Source organism: Chelonoidis abingdonii, chromosome 5, assembly GCF_003597395.2.
Source record: "Chelonoidis abingdonii isolate Lonesome George chromosome 5, CheloAbing_2.0, whole genome shotgun sequence".
Classification (NCBI taxonomy): domain Eukaryota; kingdom Metazoa; phylum Chordata; order Testudines; family Testudinidae; genus Chelonoidis; species Chelonoidis abingdonii.
The window spans coordinates 54,524,212-54,542,722 of NC_133773.1; the positions used below are offsets into that span (position 1 = coordinate 54,524,212).

Genomic DNA, 18,511 nt, shown 5'->3' on the forward strand with positions numbered 1-18,511 from the left:
CACCAAAAAACCCCAAACCTACAGGTACAATGTTCTATTCCTGCGTCACACACCATGCTAGGGCATTAGTTCAATACCGATTCTGGAAAGAGTTCTACCCACTGAACTGTCAGCACTATTTCCTGCAGCACCTGAGTTTTCACTAGAGGTTTCTCGTCCAAGTGTTCAACCCTCCTTAGCTTATGGGATTGGATAGGATCACAGCACAGTGGTAAATGGCTAAATATTATGCTTCAGTTAATAGTACTCCCTCATTGTGTTTTCAGATTCATCATCATTCCCTCCTCCCTTCCCCCAAGGCAAGTGTCATGGGATAGTTGTTCAGACAGAGCTTGCCTTCCTTCTGGAACAAAAAGCATATCATATCCCTTATGCCAAAGCAAAAACAGTCACATTTCACAGTACATCTTGTTATTTTTATACAGCTTTTAATAAAGGGCAAGTGACAAGGGTTACATTGTTATCCATGTGCCTCTGACAAGCTAAAATACTAAAAATGCAGTAAATACATGTTGGCCCAATGGCAGCTGGAGATTTCCCAATATTTACAACAAATTTGTCTCTCTTATATTTATACCAAGCCCAATGCAATGGGTCCCCAATCCCAATTGGGTACAACAAACTTAGGGCCAGAAACATAAGTGTCACAGAACAACAGAGGGCCCTCATTATCTCTTGAAAAACATGGCAGTTTAATACCAGGAAATAACACCGTCAAAACATATATACTGCAAGCTGATTTAACAGCCTACGTTCAAATAGAGTACAAGTAAAAAAGGTGCACGTTTATCTCTGGTATATTCCACTGACTTCAGTGCCATTACACTACGGATACAGTTCCTGTAAGTTTCTATTCAGCTAGAAAGAGCTATGAACTTTTGTACTACATATGCCCACAAAAGACAGATTGTGGCTATGCATGAGGCCAGTTTATTCATTCAAATATACTCAAGGCCATAACAGCTTTCTTAAATGGTGTGGGATTCAAAACAAGGCAGAAACGGGATGGCAGCTTTACATAAATGTCTACCCCTCCACTGCCAGTTTGTATTCTTACCCACTAAAGAGGGGGGAAATCCTCACAACCCTCAGATTTAATTCACCCTCAATGTGGAATTCACTATTACTAAAGCCGGCAGCAGATTTCTGGTGCCTTTTACATAGCTCAAAAGTAATTTTTTTTCTGAGACATGGAGGACATAGGAAAAGTATCTGAAATACTTGTCGGGGTTTTAGATGGCTAGGATCATCTTACATTTTGATTTAAAATATCAGTTAGTTCTCCATGGCACAGGGAAGAAAAGAACCAATGAATTTCCCATAAAGGAGAGTTGGCGCTCCTCTTGTTGGTCCGGAGTTTGAAATCAGCATTTAAAAGTTAAGTGTCAGGGATATTTTCTGAATGTTTTATTGTGTAAAATTTAATTTAAAGGATTAGACAAAAATCCTTAGTCTTTTGATGTGCAAAGTTTAGTCCATTTTTTCTTGGACTTTACTATGCACTTTATGAACATTGACTAGTTATTCTGCTATTGGGGTTTTTGCCAGAAGTTTTCCAACTCTGAGTTATTTATGCCTATGTCAAAATTAGAACTAGTTGGAAAAAATGACAGAACCATTTTCTGTTGGAAAATTCTATTTCAAAGTTTTGGGAACATAAACATGGATTTTTTGTTCTGAAGCAATTTTTGTGTTTCATTTTTTAAAATTTTGTATTGTATTACATGTTATAACATCAAATAAAATAAGTCTACATCAAAATGAAATACTTTGATTGATCCAAAACAATAATGTTCAGAATACTCCTTTGGAGAACTTTGAAATTTTCAGGTTTTGCTCTCATTCAAAATAAAGCCAAATTTCAATATCTCAAAATCCTTCATGAAACAGAATTGCTGTCCTGAAGCCAGTTCTAGTCAAAATCCTAAGTTACCTCATAGGAAGTTCTGATGAGTCTGAAAATATCCACCTCAGGATAAGGCTCTACATCATCGCTGAGTAGTGAGTGAAGGTGAGGGATTGGTGGCAAAGTACTGTCCTTATTAGTCACACTGTCCAAATACCTGAATGAGAGAGAAGAAAAAATAAAATGAGAAAAGTTGGGACACATTTTTTCTGAGGATCAGTAGCAGTTACATATAGACTGACTTTACATAAGTATGATCAAACCACTCTATTATTCCGTTATTTGGACAAAGAGACCTATTTTGCCAATTCGTAACATTCCACTTCTCGCCAGAGCTCCATTAGTTGTTTACCTAAATCACATTTATTAAGAAATATATAAAATCCATCTGATCACAGTAAGATGTCCACAATTTGCCAATGATTCCCTAAACAGAGTTTTAAAATATTTTTTTGAGCTGTCCTACACAAATAAAGATGTGTGGGGCACTATTCACCTCATTCTTGTTGGAACAAGAGATGGTGTACTTGATTCTCAATACCCCCTGCCTCTCTCATTCCCCAAAACCTGGCTGAAAAGAGTATCAAGAGCATCCTTCCTCCTAGTGTAGCTGCTGTAAATCACCGTGCAGCCACAAAAACCTTCCTTTCATAACTCCTCAGCAAGGGCTGGGGCTTAGTTCTGAGAGGAGAGATGAGATGGCCAGGGCTGCTTTTTTTTTTTTTTGGTTAAATACCAAGTTACTTAAAAAACCAAACACATCATACCACCACTCATGCCTGGCTATAAATTACCCTGAGCCTCACTTTAATTTTTTTTTTAAAGAACCTGATTCAGCAGCACCTTGAAATCTAAACATTGACAGAAAATGTCAGGAAATCAAATGAATCATTCTAGGTTACATAAAGTACTCTTAGTTCAGAATGAATGACTCATCCAGGTCTACCAACCTGCCTCCTGTTTTTATCCCTTCATGAGCCTTTCTAGATCTATTGCATTCTCTGGCAAGTCTATTTCCAACAACAGTTACCCTTGAATTCAGGTATTTTTCCTACTTGGTCTTAAAAGTAAACAGTCAGAAGATGAAGTAAAAAATTCCAGATATCCAACCAAGATTTGCTGAAGATCCCTGTAAGACAGGTTCAGAAGGATATTCTAGAAACCAGAAAGGACAAAAAAAATTTTGTTGACCCTGGCTAAACGGAGCAGTTGTGCATAATTGAGGGTAACACTCCTGATTGCTTCACTTTTGTAGGCTTTTAAAGTGGCTGTCATTTTCTGAAACTTTGTCCCCTTAGGGGTATATCTACACTGCAGCGGCACAGATACAATGCTGCATCTGCATCTGTAGTGCAGTCATATAGATGCTTCCTACATCCACATCTCGATGAGGCGGTACATCTTCCACTGACCTGAGTCTACAGTGGGGGTTAGGTCAACCTAAATACATCACACAAGGCACAAAATTTTTCAATCCCCTGAGTGATGTAGCTAGGTTGATCTACTTTTTAGGTGAATACCAGGCCTAGATAAGTAGATATGGTCACCCAGAAATATATGAAAAGCCTTTTTTGACGAAGGCACACATAGCTCCTGTTACAGACAAAAAGGATTGCAAGCATCTAAAAGACATCAACTTCTGTCTGTAAATAACTTAAATGCACTAAAACCAGAAGCAGAGCTTTGGTTTTGTTCAATAAATACCTTCCCAGAACTGTCATTGCTTCTCCATCATCTTTACAGTTCAGCAGCTTGTCCACATTAGCATCCAGCACAGCAAGAGCTAATTGGAATATCACCTTTATTCCTTCATAGAAGAAACAATCCACAACCACCACAGCACTTTCAAATGGCATTACACTGAGGAAAAGCGTGAGGAACCAGGACAGTGAAATGGTGGAGATAACACCCAAGTCCTGCATGCAGTCATAAAGCTGTGGAACATAATCCCGGGCCAGCTCTTCAAAAACACCTTGATCCACCAGAGCTCCTATTGGAAATAAGTAACATTGGGCACACATGAATTTAGGATCAAATGAATACACATTTATACCCTTCTGGGAAAAATATTGTATGAACAGTCTCCAAGATGCTTATATGCATTTCCTTACCACCAAAGGACAGATTCTTCCCTTTGATTAAATTGTGATATGCACCAAAAAAAATCAAAACACTGTTATCCAGAAAACAAATGTGTAATAAACCCAGAGCCTAGAAAAAGCAAACAGGTTTTTTTCTTGTTCTGAAACCAATCCATTGGCACTTGTAGATAAGTTACCCACCATTAATGGATGAATTCTACTTCTCAGCATCACAGGAGTGGTGGTGGGAGAGGCTATATAAGGGGAGGAAGGAGAAGATTTTTTTTTTATTATTATTTTTAAGGCAAATTTTGTGGTTGTAAAAAGTTCCCTGTGGTGGCACAGAAAGCTGAAGAGCTTCTACAGAACATGCACACCACACAGGCAACAGCAAACATAGGCATCTCCACACCACTACCTCTAGGACTGAGTGGGTAAGCTCAGTCTTCGGTGCCTTTGCTAGCAAGAGTATTTAACAATGATCTTTGTGATGGAAGTGGATTGAAAACACCAACTCATTTCACACAAGCCAACAGCCAGTCATTAGACAGTAAAGGCTTTCAGTTATTAATGACCCTTCAAACCAACAGCCTAGAGGTGAGTGGCAATACAACTTTCTCTTGTAACCTGCCCAACCCTGGCTCTCACCAACATTCCTTTGGTAATTATATTATATTCTCTGTTCTCCACACTTAAAATTCTAGCCTTCCACCTCCTTCTGATCTCTTTAACCTACATCAAGTCAAGTCGAGTACATTGTAGAATTCTGTTTTATCTCAAGCAGGTGAAGAACTAACACTGATCAGAATATCTACTTAAGTAGCTGCTTCCAAACGTCAGAATTATCCATTTCGTTCTCTAACATGTTTGCAACAGTTCACGTATCATCAGTGCTGACCATTTGATTATTTCAACATAAAAAAATTAACAGAACAGGCTTCTGGATATTTAAGGACTTTTTAGAAAAAACAATCCCCTTAACATACCAACAACTCTTGTATTGTAGTAGTCTGGCAGCATGCGTTCACACAAAGCCACAAGTAGCCAGAAAGCTTCCTCCTCTTTTGCATACAAAAGAAGTACTGAAGTGACAATATTCATGGCCTACAAGAATGAAAAAATAAATCACTAGATATCATTTCTAAATTCTCTTGCCATATCTAGTGCTATAAAGTCTGAACACATAAGAATTTATCCTAGGTCACAAATTAGCCATGGATCTACTCTGAAGAAATGTCACTTAAAAATGATTATATGTTCTGCTATATTCAGCAGTCCACATTCTTCTGTAAGTATAGCAAACAATGTTTTCCTAATATTCCTAATGAGAAGTTTCTTCAAACCATCTGAAAAAAATCAAGATTTTGGATGTTATTGCTTCTTTGCACAATCAGTTTATTATTCATTCTTCAAGGGTTCAACTGTGCCTCTCAGCTGTACTGAGGGAGGTGCATTCTCTCAAGGGGAGCTGCTGAAGGAATTGTGCCTCATTCAGCCACAATGCCTCTTGGAGCCCTGGGGAGTGTAGCTTCTACATCATTCTTTGCAAGAATGCATTCTGCACACCCCAGACCTTCTGCCAGTGCAAAGCAAAAACACAAAACTAATGGAAGTCATGCCCTCCTTTGGTGAGGCAAATGTTTGTAGTGGTGCCAGTCTTGAGCAGCCTTGAGCACAATGGAGCAGAAGGACTGTAAGGCCTTGTCTACACTTGCAAGTTGCAGCGCTGGTGAGGGGGTTCCAGCGCTGCAATCTTAGCGGTGCTAATTAAAAACGCTCCAGCCAGCGCTGCAACCCCTGCTTTGCACGCGTGGCTGTACAACCTGGGTCTGCTTCCGTGTAGCGAGGACCAAGCGCTGGTGAGCAGCGCTGGTTCATCAGTGTGGACACTCACCGCAGCGTTTTTCTTGGCCTCCAGGGTATTAGGACTATCCCAGCATCTTTTCAGCCTCTCTGGTCAGAGCTTAGCACTCCACTGCCCTGGGCTCAGAGCCTGGAGACGAGGGAGAGCGGGGCTTGCCGGAGCTCCGTCGGGGAGAGCGGGGTTTGCCCGCGCTCCTGCGAGAGAGCGGGGAGAGCGGGGCTTGCCCGCACTCCAGCCGGGGAGCGGGCTTGCCGGAGCTCCGGCGGGAGAGCGCGGGCTTGCCAGTCCTAGCCGGGAGACGGGGAGAGCGGGGCTTGCCGGAGCTCCGGCGGGAAGAGCGGGGCTTGCCGGAGCTCCAGCCGGAAGAGCTGAGAAGCGGCTCGCCGGGAGCTCCCCGGAAGGGGGCTTGCCGGCTCCGGCCGGAGAGCGGGAGAGCGGGGCTGCGGAGCTCCGGCCGGGAGAGCGGGGTTTGCCGCCTCCACCCGGCGAGAGCGGGGCTTGCCGTAGCGGTCCACGCCGGGAGAGCGGGCGGAGAGAGGGCTGCCCGGGGCAGCTCCGGCCGGGAGAGCGGGGTTTGCCGGAGCTTCCGCGGAGAGGCGGAGAGCGGGGGCTGCCGGAGCTCCGGCCGGGAAGTGGGGCTTGTTGGAGCTCCGGCGGGGAGAGCGGGGGAGCAGCGGGGCTTGCCGCAGCTCCGGCCGGGACCCGGGAGAGCGGGCTTGCCGCAACTCCGGAACTAGGGCTCAAGTGGGGGTCCGAGCGAGGCTTCTGGGCTCGTAAAGTGCCCCCAGGGGCAGGCTCGTAACTTTCTGCTCCTGACACCCCAGGGTGTCCTCGAGAGCGTGGCTGGGTCACTCAATCCCCAGGTGCCCGCTCCGCTGGACTCGTTGCAGGGGGCCGGTGGCTCGAGGTTCACTCTCCAGCAGCCGAGAGCCGGGGGCTCCCCCCAACAAGCCAGTGTGACCCTAAGGGGGCTGACGCGCTGCAGCCCCCCACCCCAGAGGCTGGAGCACGCACCAGGCCAACTGTGTCTCCATCCCAGTTGGGTTCGGGGGTGTCTCCCCACGCTAGGCTTGCCCGGTGCTTGGGCGGCTGACAGTCCCTCTTTTTCTTCACTGGCATCCCCAGCGGACTGCCAGGGGGGCTGCAGCAGGGCTGGGGGTTGAGGCTCCGGTGGGCAGAGTCTCTCAGTGTCCCATGCCAGCAAACACACCAGTGTCTTGATCCCCGCCCTGGGGAGGCATCCACTCCCAGGACGAAAGTCGGGAATGTGTCTCAACGTTTGTCTCTGAAGATGGTGTGTGCCTCAGTTCCCCTCGTGCAGACTGATACGCTAGGCTGATGCAGGATAAGGTCAGCGCACCCTAGAGGGCAGGCGGTGATGGCCGACCGGTGTCTGAGAGAACCTGGCTTGACACTACTGGTAGCCGGGCACGGGGTGGTAACTGGGCACTTGGGCCCCTGCACTGCAAGGATCAGCCCAGACCGTGGCTGCGAGCAGACCAGTGCCTGCTGGCCTGGAAAGAGACAAAGCCGGGCGGCCAGCTGGAAGGTCAGTTTCCTGGGACTCGCGCGGAAGGCCCTGCGGCTCTGCCCCCCACCCCCGAAATCAACTTTGCGCTGTCCCTGGTGGGTGCATAACCGACCTGTCATACGCTCTTTCTTGATCACGTGGCACTGGCTGCCTCTGCCCTGGGGGGAACTGGGTGAATTTATCATATTGATTTCTTTCCCAAACAACTGTCTGCCTTAACCAACCCTGTGCCAGCAGTACTGAACAAGCCAGCGCAGGGACCACGCTCGTGACGCCCCAAACCAACCCACGAGCCCCGTGTTTCAAGATGTGTTCAGACAATGGTAAGACACTGGCCGCGACCACTACGTGGATGCCTCAGGTCCATCCCAAACTCAGTACATTGCTGCCCCAATGTTTCCTCAAACACCTATTCTCCATCATCCTGGTCTTACCACCACCCAACGCCCCAACACCAGTACCGTTACTCACAGCCACTGATAACCTACGACCAGTCAATGCACCTCAACACCCATCCCCTTATGCAGCATTTTTAATCCCCAAGTTGCAGCAGCACGGCAGTGCCGAAGTGCGAGCAGGCAGTGCAAGAGCCACTCAAGGAAGCATATTCAAACCTGTGGTGTATAGCTAATCACTCGTACCTCCCTTACTGTTTTTATGTATTTATTGTTTAATAAAGGATTGTCTTGTTTTTAATTCACTGTTTATTAATACAAGAAACTGTAACATCTACTACAAGTAAAAAAAATAGCGACTGCAAATCAGATGAAACCACTGCAGTACTTGCTTGAAGCAATGCGTCTTAACTGCAGTGGAAGGCACAACATTACTGTTGGCTTTCAGCCTCGAAAGTTGCCCTTATAAAAGGCCATTCCCTTATACCTTGAAGCACGTGGCTGGCCTCTCTATTAGCCCTGCTCTCTGGCGTGGCAATCGCCTCCAGGGCGTTTGAACCTCGGAGGCCCATTCGTCACTGAAGGTTCACCCTTCCCTTCACAAATATTAATGGAAGGATACAGCACGCGGTTAGTACCGCTGGATGATGCTTTCCAACATGGCAAAGTCTAGTCAACTCTCCATCGTCCTAAAGGCTGTAGCTTCTCCAGTCAACGACATGTCATCCATCTCCCCTTCAGACGGCCAAGAAGCACACCCACAGTCAATTCGCACGCAGCTCAGCCTGTAGCTTGAACCGGTCCTTGCCTGTCAGCTTCCTGTATACGGTATGAGCCAAGCAATAACGGACCTCAAACCGAGGGTCTCCAGGATCACCGATGGGACGAATTTTGACGTCCACCATGTGATCTTACGGTCGTGGAAAAAAGTCCCTGCCTGCAGCTTCCTGAACAGGCACTGTTCCGAAAGATGCGTGCAGTCATGCAGCCTTTCGCAGGCCATCCGTGTGTAAATGTCAGTGAAACCGCACATGTGCCACAAGCGCACTGGAACCATTGAGAAATCACCTTCCGATTAAATGTCTCGATGCCACGGTGGGGTGGGCCAGGATACAGGATATGCGTCCCATCTAGTTGCCCCGCCACAGTTAGGGAACCCACTTTGGGCAAGATCCAACATGTCCTGCCCATCCCAAGTCACTGGTGTCGTCTGAACAGGACTGGCGATGTATGGCCCTGCATACTTTGCATCCACCACTATATTCAACGGGTCGATTCCCCACTCCAACTGGTTTGTGACCCATGACGGTAGCTGTCTGGAGTGCCAGCTTCCAGACTGCAATAGCCACCCGCTCTCCACTGACAGGGCACTCGTCAGTCTCCGTGTCCGTGGGCCCGAGGGTTTGGGGCCACTCAGCACACAGTCCAGGAAAGGGTTTGTCGCATACCGTAAATGTTCTGCAGCCCCAAACTGCCCATCCCAGACATTGCAGGACGATGTGACCCATCCACTCAGGACTGTTTTTCCCGAGCCCAAAGGCGTCGGTCCACGCGCAGCGTCACGTCGTTACTGCCGACACAATTTATGTCAGCAGTGTCAGCAGCATCTATATTCATCATGAACTCTCACGCTGTCACTTTGGAGCATAAGGAATGGATCAACTGCCAGACGGATGTGCTGGCAACCATTGACATCACAACACCTACAAGCAGCTCGGGCTCATTTTCTGAAATCACACCACGCAGCAGAATCCAACGGCAACAAACAACGGCCTTGAAAAAGGGAAGCGATGCATACAGTTCGAGGACCACACCACCACGCACGGGTCGTGGACAGGAAGCGAATGACCCGCACGCAATTTCCGTCCCCTTCCACTACAAACCCCACAACCAAATTGGGACGGAGGTGCTCGTTGGATAGCTGCCGCACGAATGTCATCCACTCCACAACCAGCGGCTGCAACGGTGGCAGAGTGTGGACACACTGCAGAGCTGGTCGCTGTCAGTGTGGACACACTGCAGCGCTGGCTGTACACAGCTGTACGACCACAGCTGTAACGGCCAGCGCTGCAAAACTGTAAGTGTAGACAAGGCCTAAGTGTGCCCAGTCTTTGTGTGTGGAAGGAGGGAGACGGGGTCAAGGTCCCTTGTGACCTATTTCCTCCATCTTACATAAATGGCCGGCACAATGTTGCTCTATGTTTGTTTGCTCTTGGTCATTGTAAGCGTTTGCCTAACTCCTTTGTCAAGGCCAGAAGGCCTGAAAAAATGACCTACCTTGATAATGTTTCCATGTCAGTTTGAATCTTGAGAAACAGATTCATTATTTTAAACCCTAACTCAAATGGGAGAGATGACAGAAGGTGGACAGGTACAGTACCAGCTTGTTTTCTGTGATTGTCCCAGAAGAACACATTTTTAAAGTTATTTCATTACATTTTAAGACCCTCAAAATGAAAGTTAAATATTTTAAAAACACTAATTTAGTTCTCAGGTAAAAACTAAGAAATTCAGATTCAGACTCATTTTCAAGGTCTGTCAATTCATACACACCGATCCCTTCCCAACACCCACCAATACTTCATTATGATGCTATCACACACTATCCTCTTCTCTTTAGTCTTGTTTACTATTTATATAATGATTTTGAGTTTGGATACTTGCTATACCTGTCACTGTCTCTGAAAGAATAAAAAGTACTTTAATACCATGACCCAGGACTACTTATAATTTCACTCCTGACTGTGGGGACCAGGGTTACAAGTGTGTTCCTGTTGCTACCATTCCGGTGTTCGTTGTCCTACTTTTCTTTTCTTTTTCTTTAATTAAAAAAAAAAGATATTTCACGTAAAGTTGAGTGATTTATTCTTTATGAATTAATGATGATGGTTAGAATACTTTGCATCTCCCTGTAGTGGGGTGAGCACCTGCTCCAGCCCTGAAGGGGTTGGAAAAGCCCTGCAGAGGGCTGGAGCTGCGGAAGGGAGCAAAACCCCGGCTGACTGGGGGAAGTGGCTGCAGCTGGGGCCACGCCCCAAACAGACCAACTGGGCCTTATAAGAAGGCCAGGGCAGTCAGAAGCTCAGGACTCTTTCTCTGCTTGCAGAGAGAGAAGGGCCTGGCTGCTAGGGAGCTGAACAGGGCTGGGAGAAGGCTAGAGGAGCTGGGGAGCTCCAGCCTAGAAAACCCCCAGGCTGCGGGCCTAGCTGAGGGCCTAAGACCAGTACCAGGGCTGCAGAGGGGCAGCCCAGCTATAGAGAGGCAGCAGGTCCAACCCAACCTTGTCTGTGATGAGTTGCATATACTGCAGACTGCTCCAGGGAGTGGGGCTAGATGGTGACTGGCAGTAGCCTTACACTGAGATGAGTTGGGGTTAGCGGGTGGGGGTTCCCATGGGTGGGGAGACCCACAGTGTGGGGGTACTACCAGGGGGGGCAGCAACCTGGAGAAAGGGGCACCAGGGTCCTGGGAGGGACACGGGGGCCAGCGGTAAGGCGGATCACCAGCCTACAGGGGGTGCTCCAGGATGCTGGAAGAGCTAATTCCCATGGACGAACAGCAGGAGGCGCTGCAGGGTTGAGACCACTCCTTTACACTCTCTCTGCATTTTTCATTCAGGGACGCTGAAGTGATTGATTAAACCTCACAACACTCTTATAAAATCAACAAGTATTATTCCCATTTTGCAATCAGGAAAGCTAAGGCACAGCAATATAAAAGGTGACTGCTCAAAGTTACTCATAAGTGAGAGAGTTGGGAGCAGAACCCAGAACTCCTGCCTCCTAGTCCTGTACTCTAACAATTGTAACCAGATGATGCTTCCAGCCTTTAAAGAGAAACAGCTACTCAACCTTAGCTACAGCACAGCCCACTCTCTGCTATAATTGCTTATGTGATACATTGTTGTTTTCACCTTAGCACTGGTTGCAACCATGGCAGAAAGAAGGTTTTGGAAGGTTTTGATGCAACTAATATATGAAAGAACATTTGAAGTATAAGCAGATTTTCCTTGAAATGGAATGCAAAGTTTCGTACCTGATCATTTTCTGTTAGCAACTTCTCTCTGAATTCATTACTCATGGGCCAATGCCCCTTACATATGGAGTTTGGAGGCAGTCCAATGTTGTGCTGGAGGCTCTGAGACTAAACTCTGCCCTTCTGCTCAGGCTACCAAGAGAGCTCCACAGCTGCAGATACACTCCAGCAACCAATTGTTAGTGTTAAGATAACTTGATACACTATATTAATTTAACCTTAAGACAAATTGTATGAGTATCCCTTTGGAGAAAATTTACAGTTTATATTTTTTATTTACAAGACCACCAGGGTAGGTTGAATTCAGAGAGAAGCTAACAGAAAGAAAATTGTCATGTAAGAAGTTTCTCATTTTGTTGCACACACAGCTTCTCTCCTCATTCATTACCCATGGGAAGTAGCGAACAGTGAATCCCAGAAGTAAGGACAGAGTTTAATTATTATAGTAGCATAACAGCCAGGAATGGAAGTTCCCTCCACAGAAAGCAAGAGCTTTATAAACTAAGAAGTTATGTGGAAACCAGTCCAGTAGCACCTTCCTACCAAAAGATGCATTTGCAGAGGAACGGAAATTTACTTTGCAAATCTTCCTTAGGCTCATACACTCTCTCCCTCTCCCCTCCAGTGCCTCTAGGAATTTCTGTTAATAGTTTCCTAGATGCCTAGCATGCCAACTGATGCAGGATTTTTACATCTTGGCTGCAGCAACCCTGAGTCCCTAAGGCCTTGGCATCTTGGACAGAATAAGATGAACAGGGTACAACTGGCATATGTAATCTATATAACAGAGATGAATCTTCAGAGCTCTAGGAATGCTCATTTATGTCACAATCTTCGAAGGGGTAGAACCAAATGATGGGAGAACTATTTCTCAGGCATTGTGGAAAGGAGTTTACCTTGAGCAGAAAGGTTTCTGGAGCTGGAAGAATATTTTTTTCCTTATGAAAAAGGCAATGTGATTCTTGTATGGATATGGGAATTAATTCCAAAACTTGCTCTTTTGAGGTAATGGTGACTAGAAAGGCCAGCCACAGACTTGTCTAAACTTGTCAGCGTGATTAAATTTGGCAGCTGATATTCAAATGTAGGATCAAATATAGTTGGCTACAAGGCTGGTTTCCACATTTCTATGGTGTTTGGTTGCGGAACTCCAACCAAATCTCCTGGAAACAAACTCTATAGTGTAGCTGAGATCACCAGACCTTTGGGATTATCATCATATTTGTATTACAGAAACCTCTAGAGATCAGGGTCTATTGTGCTGGGCAATGTACAAAGAGGCAGTCCCTGCCCCAAACAGCTTCCTGTTTCCCCTCACACCTGAAATGTAAATTTGACCAGATCAATGAAAGAAATATCCTGGTTGAGTTCTCTTTGAATACCAAACTGTATCAGAGGTTAAAGGAGAATCCATGTTGAACTACACTTCTCTTCTGATGCTCAGGCTATTAGCTGTAGATGTTCCTAGTCTGAATGAAGGAGTCCCAGCTTCAGAAGGTCTGGTGTTTTTTATAGGTACAATGTGGGGGTCTTGGCTATCCAGCAAGTCCAAAGTGCCTTCTGGGCTGGTGGAATATTAGGAGGAGGACCCAATCTCTCCCTTTTTCTCTTTTCTGTCGGCTTTATGTAAGCTGTCTGGAAAGGCAGCAGATTCTTCTTTTCCCAGGCCTTAATTTCCATTGCCAAGGAGCAGCTTTGATCCCTGCTTTCAGAAGGGATATAAACACTTCTGACTCAATTCTAAGCCAATCTCTGATGGTAAGTAAGGAGACTTCCCCTGCGAATACCATAATTGCCTGCTGTGTGGTTTCTTGCACCTTATTGGTCACTGTCACAGACAGGATACTGGACTTGATGGATCACTGGACTGACCCCATATGTCCACATGACCATGTTTGTGCATTTTGCCTTGTCTTTTTAAATTAAAAAGGCACATCCTGACAGAGATGTCGAAATTAACTGAAAAGATATGTATGATGAGATTTTGGAAATCTGTCGTCCAAGTGTGCTTGCTTCCATATGAGTACGCAAGGGTCTAGAGTGAAAGTTGGGTTGGCTTTCAGCATGTTGTTTGAAATTACCTGTCCACAAAGAGGCATTGGATGTTATTTGAGAATGACACAGAACCATGCACTTGAGACAATGCAAAGTTAAAAGTCCTCAGAAGGAATTTAAGCAGGTGCATTTTGAGAATCCCACTCAGGGGATGAAGCTGATGCACAGCACCCTAACCTTTGGGAAAAAATTGGCTACTGATGACCTTTCAGGAAATTATGGATGCAATGCAGTTTTGGATCTTTGCAAATCTTTACCATTATGATAAAATTACAGCCAGGACCATGACCTCTTGGAGAACAATTCTCTGCACTGGGATCAAAAGCTCCTCTGGATTTTCAAGAGTTAGTGGCAGTTCTTCCTTTAGGAATAGGTCTGTTTCTCTGGATGTGGAACTGATTGGTATGTTGCCTATGCATGGGTATAGATGCATTACATACAACCTGTGCCTACCACCAGCCACTTAAGATTCTGGGTGCAGAAGGTGGATCAGAAGGAAGAGTCCTGCACAGGAATTCTGAGCTCTCATACACAAATGCTCCTTGTCATGCTGAAAACTTTGTCAGTTTGAAGGAAAATTGATCTAGGTTTCTTTGAAAGCATCTTCTCCAGATTCTTCCCTCTGCCAGGGTAACAATCCTTTCCTGGACACTCTTGGTGTTAGAAACAACCAATAGTCACTAATGCTGGTTTCAACAGTGAGGGCTGAGGCCTGTCCGCAATCTCAGGTAGTAATTTCTCTAATATTTCCACCAATAGCTCCTCTGCACAACATATCTTTTTAGGACAAGCAACAGTAATCCAGGGATGTAACAAGGCTCTCTTGTAGCCACCTAGTTAAAATCTACTGCTTAGCACAAATCACAGGACAGAACCTGAGACGTCTTACTCCTAGCAAGGCTGCAGCTTGAAGGGCTTTCTTTGGGTTGCCGGGTGTGCATACCCAGCGACTTGAGTGTGGCCCTCAAGTCCTTGAGGCTATGCAGATTTGCATCCGTCTGGTCTGAAAAGAGCCTGGATCCTTCAAAGGGAAGGTCCTGGAGCGAGTTCTGGATCTCAGGTAGCAGACCTGACTCCTGTAGCCACAGTGAGTGTCGCATGACCATGCCAGGTACGATTGTCCTGGCCGCTGCATCCGCCGAATCCAAGGACTCCTGGAGAGAGGTCTTCGCTGCGGCCTTGCCTTCATCCACCAGCGCCGTAAACTCCTGTTGGGAACCCTGCAGGAGGTTGCCCTTAAAACTTCCCCACTGCCACCCAGGAGTTGAAGTTTCATCTGTTGAGGATGCCCTGTTGATTAGCAATCCTCAACTGGAGGCCCCCTGAGGAATACACCTTCCTGCCAAATAGGTCCAGCCACTTCGCTTCCTTGGTCTTAGGGACCGCGCCCTGCTGCCCATGGTGTGCTCTCTCATTTACTGCCGAGACTACCAGGGAACATGGGCTTGGGTGGCAAAACAAGAAGTCGTACCCCTTTGACAGGGCGAATTACTTGCGCTCCACAACCTTGGCTGTTGGAGCACTGGAGGCCGGGGTCTGCCATCTAGTCTTGTGGTTCGATTATATGCTCTTAATAAGCGGAAGCGCTATTCTGGATGGACCCTCTGGGCTCAGGATGTCCATCATGGGGTCCTCCTGCTCCAACGTCTCCTCGGCCTGCAATTCCAAGTTATAAGCAACCTTGCGCAGCAGCTTGATCGGGACCAACACCAGCAGCGATGCCAGGAGGGTGTCCTTGAAAGGCGCACCATTGCCAGCTTTCCCCTCGACGGCACCGCAGGCCCAGGTACCAGAGGCTTCTCCCTGATCAGTTGTTGGCGGTGAGACCCCTCCCAAATGAGGTCCTTCGCCGCCTCAAAGGTGTCAGGCGTGGAGGGTTGATGTGGAGGCTCTCTCGAGCCTGTCGTCCTAACTGAGTTCACTTAGGGCTGGACTCAGAAGGACTTGTGGCACTGGTGCTGGCACCAGTACAATGTCCATCTGGCTCTTTCTGGTGCCTGGGCCCTTAGATGGCGCCGGTCTGCTTTGTGAGGAATGTCCGTGCCCTTCTTTTGGTTTGGCCTTGGGTTGCATAGGGGAGGCTAAGCGGTGCCTGGGCCTACTTTTCTCCGAAACCGACGGCTTGCGGTGCTTATCCGGCACTGAGTCTCTTGCTGATTTCGGGACACTCTGCACCAAGGAGGCTGGAGACGGCATTGGGTGCTCCAGGCCCAATGGCTGCAGAGCAGCCTCCATCAACAACTGCTTCAAGCAAAAGTCTCTCTCTTTCTTTGCTCTAGGCTTAAACGCCTTGCAAATCTTACACCTCTCTGTTTGGTGTGCTTCCCCCAGGCAACATAGACAGGAGTAGTGGGGGTCACTAACCGGCACGGGCTTGTGGCACATGATGCAAGCCTTAAACCCCTGGGCCTGTGGCATGCCCCACGGCCCGGGACGGGTGCTGGAAGCCTCCAAGCACCTAATCTATTAAGTGTCCACAACAATAGAGTGCTAACGAACTGACAGCAGCTAAGCACTCTAAAGCTAAGGGACTGCTTCTCGTATGAGAGCAAGAGGTTGTTCCAACGTCGCCATGGACGGTAAGAAGGAACTGGAGGAGGTCGGGGCAGCAAGGGTATATATGCAAGGCGCAGTGGTGCCGCTCAGGTGGGGGACCTGCCGGCCCACTGGGTACCGCTAAGGGAAAAGTTTCCGACACTCATGCACATGGTGCATGCACACCTAATGTGGAATGGATGTGAACAAGCACTCGAAGAAGAACAGGCTCCTTTTGAACATGGGAAGAGATTTCTCAGTTACCCCCCTGTAATCCCCTTGTGGTGCTGAGAGATGTGGAATCCTCATGTGCCTCTGCTCTGGTCACAGACTCGGGCCTGGTCTACACTAGGGGCGGGGAATCAATCTAAGATACGCAACTTCAGCTACGAGATAGATCGATTGCTACCTGCCGATTCGGTGGGTAACGTAGACGTACCATGAGTGACATGCTCCTAAGGCTTTAATGTAGAGCCAGCTCAGGGAGCGGGGAGGAGAGACACACACCCCTTTCCCTGGCAGACCAAGAAGTTATTGCTGATGATCAGAAGGCACAATTCCCATTCTGCTGCTGTCTAAAATCTGAATTCTTTCCCTGACACAGGGAGGGCTCTTGGGCTGAAAGTCAGAAAGTCCAGGAACAATTTCCATTAGTCTTCAGCCTGAGGCAGAGCTGCACAGGACGAACAGGCTTCTCTGCATGCCTAGACATGCTGAAGAGTGTGGGAGAGGCAGTGGGAATGATACAGAGCTCTGTGATCCTATGAGACAAGCCCTAGCAAACACTCCCTCAGGGGACAAAGCAAAGGAGAAGGGGTCCTACCTCTGATTTTCACCTCATTTGTTCATTAACAATACTAATCGCTACCTTGCAAAGGACACACTTGCTTTTGCTTCTTGGGAGTTTCTGAGGTTTGCAAGACTTACCCCAGAGTGTCATGAGAATTCCTATTCACAGTGGGAGGAAAAGCCCCTCCTTCTTCCCCTAGGGAGCTGCAGGGTGGGGAACTCGGGATCCTTTCAGGGTTTTTCCCCCTTGTAGCCCAGCTCTGTTGTGTGACCAGATAGGGTGACCAGACAGCAAGAGTGAAAAATCACGAGGGGGGGGGGGAGGGGAGGGTGTAATAGGAGTCTATATAAGAGAAAGACCTAAAAATCAGGACTGTCCCTATAAAATCGGGACATCTGGTCACCCTGTGGCCAAATAGCTTCCTCCTTGTCCCTAGATGCTCTCCTCCAAAGTTCAGAAGCGAATGATTGGTCTTTTCTGCATTGGAGTCATGGCTTCTCAGGACAAGGTGGGAACCTGACATGCCAGTCTGATTCTGAGCCCCATGCCCTAGCAGTGCAAAGGTAGGCTGGCTGGCCGGTCACAGGCAGGGCATTATTCACCCTCCATAGAAATTATAAGTGCTGCCTCACAAAGGGAACACTGATTAGATTTAAGCCAGGTGTTTGCAAGGCAGCTTTGCCATGCCTGAATGGAGGCAGAGGAGTCCATCAGGGAGGTGCTGCAATGGCAGATCCAGGTGGTAGGAACCACAGTCCTGCTATTTATCTAATCCAGGGGAAAAGGAGGAGGAAGAATGTAAGTCACAACTGCCTGAAAACAAAACAAAGTAAAGGTTTTAAGACAAAATGGCCTGGAGAAACTGAACCACCAATTTGTTCCACTTTTGGAAGCAGAAAATCTGTTGGTTGTCCTGAGCTGAAGGGCAGAGTTTAATCCCGGAACCTCCAGCAAGAACACTGGACTGCCACTGAATTCCACAGGTGGGGGCATTAGCCTATGAGTAATGAACAAGGAGAGAAGCTGTGCAACAGGCAAAAATGTTACTTTCAGAAGCCTCGTAATACTCCTTATTAAGAGTTCATTGACATTTTTTTTAATATTATTTTAATTAGATGCACTTGGGGACAGATCTTTAGTCATCCTTGCACTGGCCACTATATCTATGGGCACACAAATCTGCACATACAAACCAGTATGCATAAGAAATTAGTTCCTCTGGTACCTGAGATTGCAAACAGTTATGCATAGACTCCTGTGCAGAGTCCAACTGATGCTAAGAGAACTCTGTAGATCTTGGGTTCTCAAACGGGGGTCGT

At 47.1% G+C, this 18,511-nt stretch overlaps 1 protein-coding gene across 2 annotated transcripts in view; it reads right to left on the minus strand.

The window, feature by feature from the left end:
- The window catches only part of TBC1D9 (TBC1 domain family member 9), a 103,299-nt gene that overhangs the window by 17,993 nt on the left and 66,795 nt on the right, over nucleotides 1–18,511 (minus strand). For both annotated transcript variants that reach the window (XM_032805288.2, XM_075066279.1), the window contains 3 exons: nucleotides 4,974–5,091; nucleotides 3,611–3,896; nucleotides 1,934–2,063 (listed from right to left, as the gene is read on the minus strand). In XM_032805288.2, the coding sequence (XP_032661179.1) occupies nucleotides 1,934–2,063; nucleotides 3,611–3,896; nucleotides 4,974–5,091 (534 nt within the window). The remainder of the gene's footprint in view (nucleotides 1–1,933; nucleotides 2,064–3,610; nucleotides 3,897–4,973; nucleotides 5,092–18,511) is intronic.